Source organism: Pan paniscus, chromosome 1, assembly GCF_029289425.2.
Source record: "Pan paniscus chromosome 1, NHGRI_mPanPan1-v2.0_pri, whole genome shotgun sequence".
Lineage (NCBI taxonomy): Eukaryota > Metazoa > Chordata > Mammalia > Primates > Hominidae > Pan > Pan paniscus.
This window is the reverse complement of record NC_073249.2, coordinates 174,412,387-174,431,207: the sequence shown is the minus strand read 5'-3', so window position 1 is coordinate 174,431,207 and position 18,821 is coordinate 174,412,387. Positions and strand designations below refer to the sequence as shown.

The following is an 18,821-nucleotide window of genomic DNA, read 5'->3' as shown; positions in this document are numbered from 1 at the left end:
CAGTGTCATAGCAGTTATTTCTTTATGAAAGTGATCTAGGTAGAAAGAAATGTCTTCTGGCATGGACAGAAATGACCCATGGACCAACCAAGCTGTCATCCAGTACACTCTTAAAATAAAACTTTGTCTTAAAATATGTTTTAAAGTAAAAATAAACGCACACACAAAGCCCAATAAATTTTAGTAACAGAAATAAACCTCCCTAAACAAACATTAAAACATACTTGTTTAGACGTAATATGTGGACCAAAATTGAGGTACCACAGCCCATCAGTAGCAGGAAGGAGAATGTCCCTATTCTTTAATTAGAAGAAGGAGGTAAGAGTAAGACATGTTGCATGTCTGTAGATATCGTTTTGATAAAATTACACAGGAGATGGAGCTTGAGGACAAACCTTGCTGTAAGGCTCTTTCTGTCATCTATGTGCTTGCCTATGGATGAAGCATTTTAAACTTTTTGACTACAGCATAGATTTTAAAAACGTATTTTACATCTTACCTCTGTACACATCTGTATTCTGTACTGAGACAAATTTCAGGAAAGAATACTTACTATGCAAAGTGAATTCTGGTATTTCCTACTTGGTAACAGTTTTTAATATTGGATGAAACCACTTAATCGATTTCACTTCCAATAATTTGAAATACACTGACTTAAAAGCTTTGCCATAGGGCACAATCGCCTTTTAATACTAAGAAATTAAGGGAGATGTGTTCCAAGGGGCAAAAGAAATAATGCATTTTTGGCCAGGTGCGGTGGCTCACGCCTGTAATCCCAGCACTTTGGGAGGCCGAGGCGGGCAGATCACCTGAGGTCGGGAGTTTGAGACCAGCCTGGCCAACATGGAGAAACCCTGTCTCTACTAAAAAATACAAAATTAGCCGGGCATGGTGGCGCATGCCTGTAATCCCAGTTACTTGGGAGGCTGAGGCAGGAGAATCGCTTGAACCTGGGAGGCAGAGGATGCGGTGAGCTGAGATCGTGCCACTGCACTTCAGCCTGGGCAAAAAGAGCGAAACTCCATCTCAAAAAAAAAAAAAAAAAAAAAAGAAGAATGGGTTTGGTGAGAGGGTTCCAATATTAACAACCCAACTTCAAGCTCATTCCTCTAACCTCTTCCTGTTTGTTATTCTTCAGTAGACCGAAGTTTAAATAAGCATTATTTAGAAAAGAATGATCACAGATTGCCCACTCCCTCAAAAAGGTTAATGTGACAGAAATTCTCCACCTGCTCAAAAAAGACAGCAGACATGATCTCTTTAAAAAAAAAAAAGTTCAAAAGGGATTAAGAGATGGAAAATAAGATTGGTGGAGTTTAAAGGCCTTATACTAGAAACCACAAAACATAAAACAGCACAGAGAAAATAGGCTGGAGGAAATAAAAAATGGAAAAGAGAAATAATATGTAGAATAAAGAAATATTCTGATGGTTTAAAAAGAATTGGCCGGGTGCGGTGGCTCACGCCTGTAATCCCAGCACTTTGGGAGGCCGAGGCAGACGGATCATGAGGTCAGGAGATCGAGACCATCCAGGCTAACACAGTGAAACCCGTCTCTACTAAAAATACAAAAAATTAGCTGGGTGTGCTGGCGGGCAGAGCTACTAGGGAGGCTGAGGCAGGAGAATGGCGTGAATCCGGGAGGCGGAGCTTTCAGTGAGCCGAGATCACACCATTGCACTCCAGCCTGGGCAACAGAGTGAGACTCCGTCTCAAAAAGAAAAAAGAATTAAATGGGGTCAGGATGGTCTCAGATCTTATAACAAGAAGGCAATGAAGCAAAAGGCTCCAAAGGTTTGAGAAAAAGTGTGCCAGGAATTTTATACTTTGCCAAAGTTGTCTTAAAATACAAAGGCTATAGATGTTCTCAAGTTTGTAAGAACTTAAAAGTACAAATCATGAGTCTTTGGGAAAAAACCGCCCAATAATGAAATTCAACTAAAGAAGAAATGAATCAAATTAAGGACTTAGGAACAAAGAATCAGTAAAAGGAGTGTTAGTAAACACTTCAGAAACTTTAAAAATAATGGGCAATGATTATAAAGTCAAATATTATGAACACTGTCTATATAGAAATAACAAGTAGAGTGTGCTGGTTTCATCTTTCATAGCAGGAATCACGTACAGTCTCTAATTAAAACATATATGAAGCTAGAAAAAAAATAGCCTCTTTATTGTTTTCCGTAATTGTCCTTAATTTTAGGAGAAATCTTACAAGACTAGATTCTCTTGTGGGGAAAAAAGTATTTAAATTGAGCATTTTTTCAGTTTCACACTTGTTTTCCTTTTGTTAATTTGCTATATTTGTTAAATATAGCATATGAGCCCACTTCTGTAAAACTATTTGTATATATGTGCCTGTATGATTAAGAGAGATGGTTGGAATGAATGAAGTTCACCAGATAGTACTTCTTTCTGGCTGATGAACTTTTGAATGATTTTTAAACTTTGTACTTTTATATAATGCTTATTTTCTTTTTACAATAAACATGTTAATTTTTACAAGGAAGAAATGAGTTGTTGGGAGTTAAAAGCTTTTTTATAAGCATACCAACACATTTTACGTATTGTTTGCTGGAACTACAGATTGATAACCACTTTTATGAAGGGCAATTTGGCAATATGTAGCAGGAACCTTAGGACTTTTGATCCTTTTACCCAGTAATCCCATTTAGGGGAATTCACCCTAATAGAATAATTACATGTACACACAAATAGCTTTATCCCATCATCATTTTACACATTACATATATAATATGTATATATAAGAATAACTGGAAACAGCAAAAATGTCCATCTGTAGGGGATATAAAAAATATACAGTACATATTTATATTTTTAATAACCCTAATGTCAAGGGAAAATACTAATCTCCATGTCATTAAACAGAACATTTCAAAACAATTTGGTCTTAAATGTGTGTGTTCTCCCTGTATAAGATTGATAATTTTCTACTTAACTGCTCTACAATGAATCTGAACTCATAATCTACTTTGCAGACTTAAAATCTGAGTTTCTACTATATCAATTTTAAACTATATATGTTTTTCAACAGAACAGTTTTGCCAATTATTGAACACTGGCAGTTACTGAAGGAGGGGCAAATGAGATGCTGAAAACTAGTATCTATAACACTATCATATAAGTAAAACCTAGGCTGTTGGTTACTAGATTGCCAGTTAATAGGTTTTGCCAAGTGGTATTATACTGCCTTCCTTAAGGAAGAAAGGCTGAGGGGTTGGGGCATTCTGTTATTGGAAGTTGTTTTATTTTTAATGAATATTTCAAATACAATCCTCCCCCCCTTGGTATCTGGTGGGGGGTTGGTTCCAGGACCTCCCGCAGATATACCAAAATCCAAGGATGCTCAGGTCCCTGATATAAAATAGTGTAGTCTTTGCATGTAACCTATGCACATCCTCCTTTATACTTTAAATCATTTCTAGATTACATATAATGCCTCATACAATGGAAATTCTGTGGGAAAAGTTGTTATACTATATTGTTTAGGGAATAATAACAAACTGTACAACTTCGGTACAGACACAGTTTTTTTTAATATCTGCAATCCGTGGTTGGTTGAATCCATAGATGCAAAACCCATGGATATGGAGGGCCTACTGTATGTACAAAAGTAAAGAGAATAATAAACACCCCTGTATACGTCATTACCTGTTCTCCAAGATGTGGAAGGACATGAAGTATTGAATGTTAATTTAAATCTTGAATGCTCCAAGTCATTTTAACATGAATGCATAGTTGGGTCAGGTATCTTGTTAATAAATGATTTAAGTCCACCACTTAATAGGATTCTGAAGGATGCTGACGCTTTAATAAGAAAAAATAGTAAATATACCTAACTCAGGTTAGGTAAAAAAAATAGTAAATATATTTAACTCAGGGCTGTAAATACAGCATGAATACCCTCAACCTCCTGCAATAGGTTTCAAATATCTTCCATGTTGCAAAATATGGCAAGGGCCCAAGCAGTCTCCTATTTAAGTAATGTATATCAGAGGAAGCACAGCAAAGATGACCCACTGTCCTTACATTTTTATCTACTTACTCTGCACATTTCCAAATAGATATATAGCATCATTTAGCCTAAAATCCCAGGCAACTGGACGGACTAATTAAGGGGTTAGAGAAAATTACCTCACCTCACTGCTAAAACAGCTAAAACATTATGCCACCAACAACTCGAGTCTGAATTCCAATACCCAATAATAATTCCAAGTATTACTGGTAAATAATTATCATCTTGGCAAGTGTGCTTTCCAGGTGGAAGTATAGGACTCAAAATGAATACAGTCTGGGCTGGGTGCGGTGGCTCAACGCCTGTAATCCCAGCACTTCGGGAGGCCAAGGCAGGTGGATCACCTGAGTCAGGAATTCGAGACCAGCCTGACCAACGTGTTGAAACCCCGCCACTACTAAAAATACAAAAATTGGCCAAGTGTGGTGGTGCGTGCCTGTAATCCCAGCTACTCGGGAGGCTGAGGCAGGAGAATCGCTCAAACCCAGAAGACAGAGGTTGCAGTGAGCCGAGATCATACTACAGCACTGCAGCCTGGGTGACAGAGACTGACTCTATCTCAAAAAAAAAAAAAAAAAGTAATCTTCCCTCCACTCTAATTGCCAATATTAGTCTCAGTGTTTTAAAACTCTCTTTCCAAATACTTTTCAATTCAGACTCCAGCATGTCAGTTTGCTTTTTGGAATTTACTGACTGCTTTGCATTTCAGTTTTTATTTTCAAAGATAAAATGGAAATGGCTTCTGCTTCTATCAACCTCATATGGGTGTTGTGAACATCCAACCAAATAAAGGACATGAAATGATACTTGAATCTCTAAAACTAAAATCTGTGATTTAGAATGCTCTATTCACTGAAATTAAAAGAAATCTCGTTACATAATATTTCCATCATCTATACAACAGATTAACCAAATTTAACTCTTGTCAAAAAGATTTATTAACTTAAAATAGAAGTACTTCAAATACAGACAAAATCAACTTTCCATTCAAGTTTGAATGTTCAATATACAAGTATGGAAAAGAAAAAAAATCTGAATCTTCATGTTGTAATTTTATTTTATTTTTTTACCTTTTAAAAAAAGTTTTTGGCACTACAAGGTTCTGTAAAGAATAGAAGTGACAATTTAAAACACATGAAATTCTTTCCTAACTTTTAAGAACAATATATAAAGTCTGAAGCAACCAAAGTATGAATACAGCTAATAGAAAATAAAGAATGTAATTTTTTAAATTCTCTCTTTATACAATTCATCAAGGTTAAACAAAACATAAAATTCCCTTAAAAATAGGGTAATAAAATAGATGAAATTTGTATCACTCAATTTGGTGATACTAGTAAAAACTATAGTTCATATTTATATACAAATAATACAGTCTGTAAAAACAGTCTTAGAATTTAAATAAGCTATCTAAACGTGTTAAAATTTTAAATCAGGACCTGATTTGTTTTGCTTTCCATTAAATGTCACTTTTTCTGCTGAATGTAACTGACATTGAGGTACGGATACCCTTGAGACAGCAGGATTGGCTGGTTGCTGTGCATCGGTAGACCAGCTGAAAGAAAATGGACTCGCATTACTCCGACACGTTTCCTCTTGGTGGGTGGGGACAACGCTCTCTACACCGACGGGTGGCACATCTGTCTGTTGGATACAACACAGACAGGAAACTGAAAGGCTTGTGCCTGTTTATCTGACAACACCTTAGAATTAACTTGTAGTTAGCTTTCTTTTTTTCTATTTATATAATAGGAGGTGATAAAGCATGCTGCAAAACATTTGAGAGGGTGGGGAGAAAAATGAAGAAGGGAAGGAAATACCTGTATGTGAAAAAAGGAGAGGACACGAAAGATGGAGAGGAGGAATCAAAGGGAAAAAACCCACTAGAAAAGAGTTGCAGACTCTTCCCTCCTAAAAGGGCTTATGACTAATAGTAACTTCCTTCAGCCCCAGTTCTTTGCTCAAGAGAAGAGCTCAACCACAGTCAAGGCTCTGCCACTCTACAATACAGGGATGCCCCAGTAGTATATGGGTGGTTTAAGAAGGCTTAAATATAACAAGCCTGAGACCATACCAGGCACTTCCCCTTTAAGTTATCATTTCATTCAATCAGCATTTCCTGAGTGCCTGTTTTAACTTCTTGAACTCCTAGTTTAACTATACTGACTCTGACCCAAGTGTTCTGAACTAAGTTAACAAGGAGCTGAAGGCCAGACTCAGACAATGCCTATAAGAACAAATACCTCTGAGGCAAGTAGGTTAGATAAAATGCTCCAAGTTTCTAGGAATTCTTTGTAATATTCATTACCCAGTCAAAGCCATTATTAGTACTACAATAGCACCAGCAGAACATAATAAATTTTAAGGTCATTCAAGTCCTACGTTTACTAAACAAATCTGATTATGTCTTCGTTCCACTAAAAACCTTTAATTAGGTCCCCAATGCTCAGTAAACCAAGTCCAAACTCCATAATATGGTCTAAGCCTACCCTCTCTAGCCTTATCACCATCTTTCCCATATACCTCCGTCCTCTAGCCCTAATATTTTCTCCTCTTCTTCATTATGCCAGGCAAAACTCAGTGACTGCATATATTAATCTCTCAGCTAAGCATACTCCTCCTCCTCTCTCATCTCTAGGCAAAAAAAAAATTCCTGCATCTCTTTCAAGATCTAGCTCAACTGTCAAAATCTTGTGATGTAATAATCTTAAATCCACATCCTGTTTGGATTTGCTAGGGCAATGTTAACTGATTCATCTAAACTCCTTTTCTATTTAACATGTCTGGCTTTCCTAATAAAGTGTGCATCAAGTAATGGAGATTTTGTTTTACAAGCACCTAGCACCATCTGACACAGTATAATCTCTCAGTAAATGTTTACTGAATTCATGAATTTTCACTCCCAGATCCTGGCCTTCACTAAGGCTCTCTATCCCAGAATAAAACCCACCCAAGCCTGTTAACTAATTTGTAAGCAGTGGTACCTTGAGTATAGAAAGGTTTGTTGGGCTGGAATCGGGCATTTCCCTGATGCATGAAGTTTTGATGCAAACCATAAGGCCACGAAGCTGGGACAAGGGGGAAATGGGGACGCGGTGCATGTTCCCAAGGAATTGGAGGAGTCAGTCCTCGAAAGCCTGGCTCTGCATTTCAACAAGAGGGAAAAAGACATTTAAAAACATTAGTTCATTCATTGAAATATCCCTTTATTCCACAAAGATATATTTGGTACCTACCATTGGCTAAGAACTATGCTAAATTCAGAGAATACCAAACAAATTTTTTAAAGAATAAAGCATTGGTATTTGCTCAAATTATTCATAAGAGACATACAAGAAGATATATATATATATATATATATATACACAACAATATGTAATAATTGCTAGTAGAACAGGCAAAATGTTCTGAAGAGAGGGCTAATCCAGTCTTTGAAGGTTAGAGACAGTCTTCGTAAGATGATTGACTAATATGAGTTCTAGAAAACAAGGAAAAATTTAGGCAAAATAGGGAGGGGGTGGGGGGCATTTCAGAGAGAAGGAGTTATCATGTACAAAAGCCTGAAAGCAGGAAAGCACATCAAATTTGGGGAACTGCACAACAATCTGCAATATAGAGACAGGAGTGATGGAGGAAGTGGTAAGAGAAAAGGCGGGACAGGTAGGTGGGGATATACATTTCAAAAAACCTTAGTACATCATGCAAAGGAACTTAAGATTTTATCCTAAAGACAATGCCAACTATCCCAGAATCAATTATATCTTGGCCTGGAAGGAGATCCCATTACAAGCTTGAGGCATTGTGGCATAATGGTTGAGAACTTGGGCTTTGAGGCCAAACAAGTCTAAGCTCAAATCTCATTTCCTAAAACTACTAAGGTTCCATTTTGAACCTCAGATTATGAGGTTTAAATTGGATAACCAAAAGAAAGTAGCTTGCACAAGAGCTAGCATATAGGTAGGTACTCAAAAAATGTAAGTCCTATTCTTTGTATGGCTAACTATCCCCCCAAATCTTTCTATTTCCCTTTAAAATGTATCTTTAAGTACATTTTTCGAAGTGCAGTACCAAGTTTATATTCTGGATCATTCTGGTGGCTTTTCTCATTCAGAGTCACAGTGTGCTAGGGAATAAAAGGGAATAACTGCCCTTATTCACTAAACTTCCCAGCAGGAACTCAAATTAAGTACGGGATAGGAAAGAGTAGGCAGCAAAAAAACTAAAGCCCGTGTGAACTGCATTCTTAGAAGCTGAATCTTCTCAGAAGGTAAGCAAACCAGCTAGTTCACTGTGAATTCATAAAAGCCAAGTTACAACTAAGGGCTGAATCTGAAGGGCTCAGGGTTTACAAAAATAAGTGAAACCGGTATATCCAGAATTAGGTCATAACCAAATGAGAAATGATGTTTTAACATAAAAGGGTATTTTTAAAAGATATATTCCAATCCCCTTTGCCTGTTTTTCATAACCCAAAATTTCCATAAAATGAGTAATACAATCTCATTAAAGATAATTTGAAAAATGGGGGAAAAAAACTCATAATAATCTCCTCCGATACAACTATGATTATTATTTTAATATATTTCCATTCAGTCCTTCCATTTTCAACACAGTGTAACTGTAGCTTTAATATCAATTATGAATTGGGTATCTATACAATGAATAATATTAAGTATAGTTTATTAGATAATAATACTATATAACAGGAACATGGCAGGCTACTAAAGAGAAAACTAAACTCACTACTAGAGAGAAAATGACAGACAAAAAACAACTTTTTGCTTCTAGAAGTTCAGTCTAATGGGTTATGCAGATGAGTAAACAGACAATTTCAGCACAGTAAATGTTATAATATGAATATTAAGAAAATAAGGAGGATTTCCTGAAGAAAGTGATCTAAATTTAAAAATGGAGGATGAGTGAGTTAGCCAAGCTTTGAGGCAGCACAGAAGAAGGTGAGAGTGAGCGGCAGAGGTAACGGAGAGGACATTCCAAGCAGAAGGAACAACTCAGATAAGCAACCAGGGGTAAGAGACAGTACAGTATGTTTGTGGGACATTAATTAGTTCACTGTGACTAAAACACTGAGAACAACAAGTTGCAGGGGGATGGAAGACTTCAAATTATAAAAATGGAGCTGATACATCAAAGGGCAAAACACTGGGTCTGTCTTCATGATTCTATAACTCAGTGACTATCACAGTGCATGTCATGGCATATACACAATAAACATGTTGAATGATATATGAGAAGGACCATGTATGCCATATATCTTCTGATCTTAGAAATCTAATTAAGTTACCATATTCTGGCATTTTTGCTCAGCAAAATACCTTACTTGCATTGTTCCAAAAGAAGCTGGAGATAGCAAAATAATGGATACTGGCAACAATTATCAATGGCAGCTAAGGCTATTAAGTAAAAATGATGAACCTGATAATGGGTAAAACAGGCTGATAAAACCTAACTCACAGATCAATCTTAAGTCACTAAAATAGTTACAACCAGACAGTAAGTTCCTTCTGAAGTGAGGAAACTGGAAATACACGGACCCACCAAGCAGCATTCTTACCAACAGAAAGAGCCTGAATCTAATCCAGTCTCTGAATCTAAATCCCAGTTTACAGGAAATACAGGGACAGAGGTACACATTAAATGATGCCACAAAGACATAATCAGCCAACTCCAGAATATGGGAAATTCTACAGTGCCTTACAGTTAATATTGGGAAAAAAACAGAAGCAGCAACTGTTATAAAGGACAGTTAAGAGAGATAAAAATCAAAAAGAGATATAAAAACCGAACACACAGTTTTAATTCTGATTCAAATAAATCGATAATAGGAATACTTCTTTAGGCTGGGCACAGAGGCTCACGCCTGTAAATCCAGCATTTTGGGAGGCCAAGGCAGGCGGATCATGAGGTCAAGAGATCGAGACCATCCTGGCCAACATGGTGAATGAAACCCCATCTCTACTAAAAATACAAAAATTAGGGCCAGGCGCGGTGGCTCACACCTGTAATCCCTGTACTTTGGGAGGCCAAGGCAGGTGGATAATTTGAGGTCAGAAGTTCAAGACCAGCTTGACCTACATAGTGAAACCCCGTCTCTACTAAAATACAAAATTTAGCTGGGTGTGGTGGTGGGCGCCTCTAATCCCAGCTACTTGGGAGGCTGAGGCAGGAGAATCGCTTGAACCCAGGAGGCGGAGGTTGCAGTGAGCTGAGATCGTGCCACTGCACTCCAGCCTGGGTGACAAAGCAAGACTCCCTCTAAAAAAAAAAAAAAAAAAAAAAAAAAATTCCGGGCATGGTGGTGCGCACCTGTAGTCTCAGCTATTCAGGAGGCAGGAGAATCACTTGAACTCAGAAGGCGGAGGTTGCAGTGAGCCGAGATTGTGCCACTGCACTCCAGCCTGGCAACAGAGCGAGACTGTCTCAAAAAACTATATACTTTTTTAGATAAACAGGAAAAACTGAACAAGGATTGGGTATTAGATGATACTAGGTATGGCAATGATCTCATGACTTTTTTTTAAGTGACACAACTGAAGTTAAAAAGCAAATTTGATCCAATGTCTGAGATTTGATCAGTCAAGTCAAAAATATTTTTAATGGTTAGGAATCCGATAAAAGAATAGCAAATTATTGATAACTGTTAAAGTTGGTTAATGGGGAGGGGGGATCATTATATACTTTACTGTCTTTTGTGTATGTTTCAAAATTTCCATAATAGTTTTTTTTATTTTTTTTTTTGAGATGGAGTCTCGCTGTCGCCCAGGCTGGAGTGCAGTGGCGTGATCTCGGCTCACTGCAAGTTCTGCCTCCTGGGTTCACACCATCCTCCTGCCTCAGCCTCCCGAGTAGCTGGGACTACAGGCGCCCACCACCACGCCCAGCTGATTTTTTGTATTTTTTAAGTAGAGACGGGGTTTCACCGTGTTAGCCAGGATGTGCTTGATCTCCTGACCTTGTGATCCACCCGCCTCGGCCTCCCAAAGTGCTAATAGTTCTTAAGATAAAAATAATTATCACTAAAAAGTTGGGCATAAGTCAGGCACAGTGGTGTGTGCCTGTAGTCCCACAGCTACTCAGGAGGCTAAGGCAGGAGGAGCACTTGAGCCCAGGAGTTCAAGGTTGTAGTGTGCTAGACTGGCCTGTGAATAGCCACTGCACTCCAACCTGGACAACACTTTGAGACTTTGTCTAAATATATATATATATATATATATATATATATATATATATTTTTTTTTTTTTTTTTTTTTTTTGAGAGAGTCTCACTCTGTTGCCCAGGCTGGAATGCAATGGCATGATCTCAACTCACTGCAACCTCTCTTTCCCTGGGTTCAAGCGATTCTCCTGCCTCAGCCTCCTGAGTAGCTGGGATTACAGGCATGCATCACCACACCCGGCTAATTTTTGTATTTTTAATAGAGACAAGAGTTTTGCCATGCTGGCCAGCCTGGTCTTAAACTCCTGGCCTCAACTGATCGCCCACCTCAGCCTTCCAAAGTTCTGGGATTACAGGTGTAAGCCACAGTGCCAGCCTGTGTATGTTTAAGTGTGTATAAATATTTATATGTATGTGTGTGTATGTGTGTGTGTGTGTGTGTGTGTGTGTGTGTATTTTAAAGCTGGATGTAAAACTAGATTTATAGCATGTATCAACTATTTTCTTAAATATGCAATTTTTTTTAATGACTGAATAGTAATACACCAAAATATTCCTTAGTATTTATGTCTAGGAATTGAGATGATAGATGATTTATTTCTCAAATACTCTATAATGAACATGTATTACTTAGATATCAGGAAAAAAACTATTTTTCTTTTTTAAAGAATTGTTCCTGAGAAAAAATAGTGTCTAGGGCATGCAGCAGCACAGTTTTGAACAAAGAAATTCGTTTAACTCTTGGACCTACCATCATTAATTTTTTTGGTTTCCTTGATCTTTTTTTTGTTTGAGACAGTTCTGCTCTGTCGCCCTGGCTGGAGTGCAATGGCGCAATCTCGGCTCACTGCAACCTCCACCTCCTGGGTTCAAGCGATCCTCCTGCCTCAGCCTCCCACACAGTTGGGATTACAGGCGTGCACCACCACACCCAGCTAATTTTTGTATTTTTAGTAGAGATGGGGTTTCACCATGTTGGCCAGGCTGGTCTCGAACTCCTGACTTCAGGTGATCCACCTGCCTCCGCCTCCCAAAGTGCTGGGATTACAGGCGTGAGCCACCATGCCCGGCCAACCTACCATTATTAACCATGACAGTAAGACAGTGAAGTTACTTAACTCTTCAATTTCATCAACTGTGTAATAAATAATACACCAAACTGAGTGGCAGTGAAAATTTTTTAAAATACTAAAATAATAGCTAACATTTATGTGTGTTACACCTCATTTAACATTTACAACATCCCTGTGAGTTAGATGGCCTATTTTACAGATGAAACCAATGCACAAAGAGATTAATTGCCCAAGCTACATAATAAATGGCAGGGCCAGGATTCAAATCCAGGCAGTCTGAATCCAGAGCCCATATTCTTAATCTTTATCTAATCCTGTACTGTCCCCTCCACAAATACTGCTTTCCTTCTTTTTCCTCACATTGTTTCTACAGACAGATACAAAAGAAGAAAAGACATGCAGATAAAAAAGAAGAAAAGGAAAGGTTACCTGAATTCCCCACTGCACCATTGTTCACCAGGGAATTTGGAGCCACAGTACGGGGCCAGTGTCCATCGTGAGACGTGTTAGGGATTGCCACAGGTCTGGCAGCAGGCTGTGCAAAGATGATGCTGGGATCATTCAGGCCAATATTGCTGGGGGCACTGCCTGGTGCAGAGTGGATCACTGGGCCATGGATGGGCCAGGACGGGGCAGGGATCTGGAGAGGGTGCATTGGCAACAATCCCATATTGTGCATGGGAGAATACTGAGCTGGTGGTGACTGGGGAAAGTTATACAGTGGCATCTGGACCTGATGGGGAGGTTGGGCTCCCTGCTGAGGTGGGCCAAGCTTAGGTTGGGATCCTGGCTGAGATGAAGGCTGAGTAATAGCAGCTGACTGGGAAGAGTTCTGTGGAAATGGCTGAGGCTGAGGAGAATAAGATGGTGATTCAGACTGCAGACAAAAAAAAAATTTTTTTTTAATTAATTTATAAACATCTTAATTTTATAAAAGTAGAGATAAAATACAAAATTAAAAACTTTATAAAACAGAACTCTATGATGTATATCATAACAAATAATTACTTTTTCCCAAGGTACTCAAACCCCCTTTTCAAGTAGGTATTGCCTCACAAATTGTTTTATTGTCCAAAGAAAAGAGAGCCCAGACATGGTTCCCATCATGCAGAACACATACTTCCTATTGCAAACTCAAAACTTCCATCTAAATATCTCATAGTCACTTTCATTCAGTCCCTCAACAAGTATTTATTGTGTCAATTATGTACTAAGTATTGTTCTAGGTAATAAAAATGTAATACCAACATGTATGCCCTCATGGAGCTCAACGTTTAAGGGGGATAAGGAAGGGAGCAGATAAAGATTACATAAGCAATCATAATAAGTATAATGAGTACTATGATAAAGAATGTACAGTGTACAGTTGTCCCTCAGGATATGCAGGGGATTGGTTCCAGGACCCCCACAATCCTGTACTCAAGTCCCACAGTCAGCTCTACAGAACCCATATATACAAAAAGTTGGATCTCTGAATACTTGGGTTTTGCATCCTGGGAATACTGTACTTTCCAACCACAATCTGTTGGAAAAAATTCATGTATAAGTAGACTCACGCAGTTCAAACCTGTTTTGTTCAAGGGTCAACTACATAATGAAATCCCAGAGCAGGAACACCTAAAGTCACTTTGGGAGAAGGAGAGAAGAGAAATCAGGGAAAGCTTCCTAGAAAACGTGATCTTTTAGCTGAGACTCAGGGTAAACAGAAATCAGTCTGATACAAGAAGGGAGAGATAAGGGGAGAGGAAGAGTGTTCAATATGATTGAAGGTCTAGAGGTATGAAAACACATGGCTTTTTAAAGTAATTGGAATCTGAAAGAAGTTTAATATTACTGGAGTATATATAATGGCAGGGGAATGGCCGAGGCTGAAGAGCTAAATAGGTGCAAGACAATGAAGTGTCTTATAAGCCTTGTAATTTAGACTATATCCTAAGTGCAGTGGTAAACCACTGAAGGGTTTTAAACAGGTAAGGAACATGATCAATCTGAACTTTAGAAAGATTATCCTGGTTTAATAAGAATAAAATAGAGAATTTTTTTCAAAGGCTGATGAGAGACAGGGAACAGTGGCTCAAGACTGTAATCCTAGCACTTTCAGAGGCTGAGGCAGGCAGATCACTTGAGCTCAGGAGTTCGAGACCTGCCTGGGCAACATGTCGAAATCCCATCTTTACAAGAAATACAAAAATTAGCCAAGTGTGGTGGTGCATGCCTGGAGTCCCAGCTACTCTGGAGGCTGACATGGGAGAATCACCCCAGCCTGGGAGGTCAAGACTGCAGTGAGCCATGATTGTGCCACTGCACTCCAGCCTGGGCAACAGAGCAAGACGCTGTCTCAAAAATGAATGAATAGATAAGTAAAAATTAAAAGGCTGTTGAGACTGATTAGGAGACTGCTAAAAGGCTGTTGAGACTGATTAGGAGATGATAGTAGCCTAGGCTAAGGAAACATAAACAGGGATAGAGGGAAGCAAATGGCTGAGATACTTTTTTTTTTTTGAGACAGTCTCGCTGTGTTGCCCACGCTGGAGTGCAGAGGTGCAATCTCGGCACATTGCAATCTCCGCCTCCTGGGTTCGAGTGATTCTCCTGCCTCAGTCTCCCAACTAGCTGGGATGACAGGTTCCCTGCCACCACATCCAGCTAATTTTTTGTAGTTTTAGCAGAGATGGGGTTTTACCATGTTGGTCAGGCTGGTCTCAAACTCCCGACCTCAGGTGATCCACCCACCTCAGCCTCCTAAACTGCTGGGATTACAGGAGTGAGGCAAACACCTAGCTTTTTTTAAGGCAGAAACAACAGGACTTAGTGACTGAACATAGAGGTTGAAGGAGAGGGAAAAGTTTTGGAAACTAGATAGAAAATGGGATCATTCAACGAGATATAAAACACAGGAGGAAGAGGCAAGTCCTGGGGGTTGAAAGGAAAGATTAACTATATTTTAGACATGTTGACGTGCTTTGTTAGACATCAGAATAGCAATGTCCATTAGACAGACTCTTTCCGAAAGCACGGGTGAGAGAAAAGTGAGGACTAGTAGCATAAAATGAAAATTAGGGCAGCATAGAAAAGTGGTTAGAGCATAAGTTTTGCTGACAGAGAGCCTGAGGGTTCGCGTTCTGATTCCAAGTGTCTATTGACCTCAGGCAAGCAAACTGAAACCTCGGTTTCTTTACCTATAAAATATAATCAGAATTTGCCTCAGGTTTTTGAGAAGATTAACTGAACAATGCATGTGGAACATATAACCACCAAGTCCAAGATAGCAGATACATTTCTGTAGCAAGGGAAGGATGGTAGGAAGCTTTTATTTTAAGATAGGAATGGGATCAAAGAAGAATGTACAGGGGTTTCAACTGAGGGTGATTTTTTAATAAAGCTAAAATAACAATGTTAAAAACTGTTAAAGCCTGGTAATGATACATAGAGATTTATTTTCTACACTTTTCTGTACTTTTGAAATATTTTATAATCACAAACAATGAATGCATGTACAGCACATAGTTTACACTCAACAAATGTTAACTACATTAAATGTGATTATTGTTGTTTATGAAAGTATCAAGCACATAATAGGTATTCAAGTGTTTGAGGTGAGGGTGGAAAATTTCCTAAATGTTTTCCAAAGATTCTCCCTAATATTCTTCAAATATTTGAAAGTTTTTTCTAAAATACAAATCACATTAGATTTAGCATGTTAAACGGTGAATGGATTTGATGCTAGAAAGACTTCGGTTTGATTTTTATACTCTCTTATTCTCAGTTTCCCAATTTGTAAAATTTGATGATACTAATACCTACCACTTCACATGGCCACTCCAAGGATTAAATTTGCTAAGTGTAAAGCACTGAATATTATGTCAGATTTAGAGTGTTATTTAGAGTCATTATTAATTAAGAAGTACAAGGTGAATATAGATTTACACAAAGGTTAAGAGCAACTCAACAAACAATATTAAACTTATGAGTCTGGGCTGGGCGCAATGGCTCACACCTGTAATCCCAGCACTGTGGGGAGCCAAGGCAGGTGGATCACCTGAGGTCAGGAGTTCAAGACCAGCCTGACCAATATGGTGAAACCCCGTCTATACTAAAAATACAAAAATTAGCTGGGCGTGATAGTATTGCCTGCAGTTCAGCTACTCAGGAGATGGAGACAGAATTGCATGATCCCAGGGGTGTGGATTGCAGGGTTGCAGTGAGCCGAGAACACGCCACTGCACTCCAGCCTAGGCAATGGAGTGAGACTCCATCTTAAAAAAAAAGAAAAGATAGTAAAATAAACTTATGAGTCTGAATTCTCATTCAATACTGTTTTTTTACAGGGTGTATTTCACTAGGTATCCACAGGTCAAGCTATGAGAAGACAGAAGTTTCATGCAAGCAAAATGCCATGTATATATTGCCCTAACAACACTAAATGCCTAAAACATCTCAATTTTTTGGTCTATTTTTATTAATGGTACTGATATTTTTCCACTAAGCAAAGTCTGAAACCTCACAGTCATTACCTTATTTTTAATCCATCTTATTAGGTAGTTATTGTACAACTGAAGAGTAGGCTCATGTAAATTAAGTAGCTTCTCTGTAGACAGAAACCCAGATCTACATTATTCCAAAAGGAATGCTCATTCCACCTTATGTGCCTAGCAAGGACATGTATACAAAGCACTGTGTAATCTGGAAGATTGTATTTGCCAGTCTGAGAGAAAACACTATCACCCATTAAAGATACTGCTATCATCAGTCAAGACTAACACATTCACAGACAGAGTACTTACACATTCTGATGACTGTCTAGTCCTTATGGACTGATCACCCTGTTGCTGAGCTGAACCAGCCACCTGTTGAGCATTTACAAGGTTGCGGACCAGCTGGGCTGCTAAGAGAAGGCATCACAAAGAAAATCAACAGATAAGAAAGTAGCAGAGAAATGACAATAAATAAACTCCCTTCTTATGTAAAAGAATCTCCAATATCTGGGCAATTTTATAAACTTGGACTTTTAAACCTTAAGTATATTAACGAAGGACTTGCAGCAACTGAGCTACTTAATTTTAAAAGCTATTTGTCAAACTAGCAGATCAAGAAAAAAAATAACACTGATCCTAGAAGCAAGAACAAATGTTATTCTGCTTTTCTAAAGGAGACAACATATTTATTTGAGAAATACTTTCTGGTTGGGTGCAGTGGCTTATATCTGTAATCCTAGTATTCTGGGAGGCTGAGGTGGGAGGATCACTTGAGTCCAGAAGGTCAAAGCTGCACTGAGCTGTGATCATACCACGCAGTGCAGCCTGGGCAACAAGAGTCTGTCTCTCTCTCTCTCTCTCTCTCTCTCTCTCACACACACACACACACACACACACACACACACACAAACAAACCTTTCTGCAGTAAGAATCTGAGTAACTGGAAATCACTACTTCTAAAATATTCTCTTATTTTTTTTTAATAAACTCTTACTTGGGTTACTATTTAATTCTCAAAATTCCTTGTGAAATATAACATGAACAGGTATCCTTCTCTCATAACAGCAGTGGGAAGAAATATAATTCTCCAATATGTTTCTAGGAAAAAAGTCTCTTGTAAAGAATGTTAGTGAGAGAAACAGATGAAGAATCTGACTCAAATCCAAAGAATAGGCTGGGCACGGTGGCTCACGCCTGTAATCCCAGCACTTTGGGAGGCCAAGGCGGGTGGATCACCTGAGGTCAGGAATTTGAGACCAGCCTGGCCAACACAGTGAAACCATGTCTCCACTAAAAGTCTAAAAATTAGCTGGGCGTGGTGGCATGCGCCTGTAATCCCAGCTACTCAGGAGGCTGAGGCAGGAGAATCACTTGAACCCGGGAGGCAGAGGTTGCAGTGAGCCGAGATCGCTCCACTGTACTCCAGCCTGGGTAACAAGAGCGAGACTCCATCTCAAAAAAATAAAAATAAAAATAAAAATCCAAAGAATACTTACATACTTACAGGGAGATAATTGAATACAACAGACTGTGGAGACCTTGATAATAAACTTATCCAAGTACTATTCAAAGTAAAAGCCTCATTGTCTAAATTTTATCTCTTTAAGAAATTGTAAGGTCCAAAATCATACAATTAGGTTTGCAACAGAGAGGAATTAGGGTCATTTAGCATGCAAGCAACATAAATGACTTCGTTTCTACCAGAAACTATGTTTGGCCTTTTCTATTTACCTGCCACACTGCTATTCCTCTGACGGGCCAGCTTGACCTCTGGGCACTCCCTTCGTACATGTCCAGCATCTCCACATATAAAACATCTGAGGTCTCTCGGGTCTCTAAAGTCTCGAGTATCGTGGAGGTCTCGGGGGTCAAGAACATCTCGGGAATCTTTCTCTTCTTCATTCCCTTCCTTCTCTTCTTCACTGTCTTTCTTCTTTAGTCTAAACAGTAAACTGCTGATACCAATAATGTGGGGCTAGGGACTTGTAAATTAAGTGAGTCACAGAACAAACTATGCAGGACTCTTACAATAACAAAAGGACTAACATGCCCATCATTTCATG

At 38.7% G+C, this 18,821-nt stretch overlaps 1 protein-coding gene across 21 annotated transcripts in view; it reads right to left on the bottom strand.

The window, feature by feature from the left end:
• Window positions 1-4,956: 4,956 nt before the first annotated feature.
• The window catches only part of TUT4 (terminal uridylyl transferase 4), a 130,626-nt gene continuing 116,761 nt past the window's right edge, over window positions 4,957-18,821 (bottom strand). For 7 of the 21 annotated variants that reach the window (XM_008967906.4, XM_063607558.1, XM_063607557.1 and 4 more), the window contains 5 exons: window positions 18,490-18,713; window positions 17,068-17,168; window positions 12,713-13,160; window positions 7,021-7,179; window positions 4,957-5,591 (listed from right to left, as the gene is read on the bottom strand). In XM_008967906.4, the coding sequence (XP_008966154.4) occupies window positions 5,503-5,591; window positions 7,021-7,179; window positions 12,713-13,160; window positions 17,068-17,168; window positions 18,490-18,713 (1,021 nt within the window). In that variant the 3' untranslated portion in view covers window positions 4,957-5,502. Of the gene's footprint in view, window positions 5,681-7,020; window positions 7,180-12,712; window positions 13,161-17,067; window positions 17,169-18,489; window positions 18,714-18,821 lie in introns of all 21 variants that reach the window. The other 14 variants (XM_063607544.1, XM_063607563.1, XM_063607583.1 and 11 more) reach the window with 5 other exon arrangements.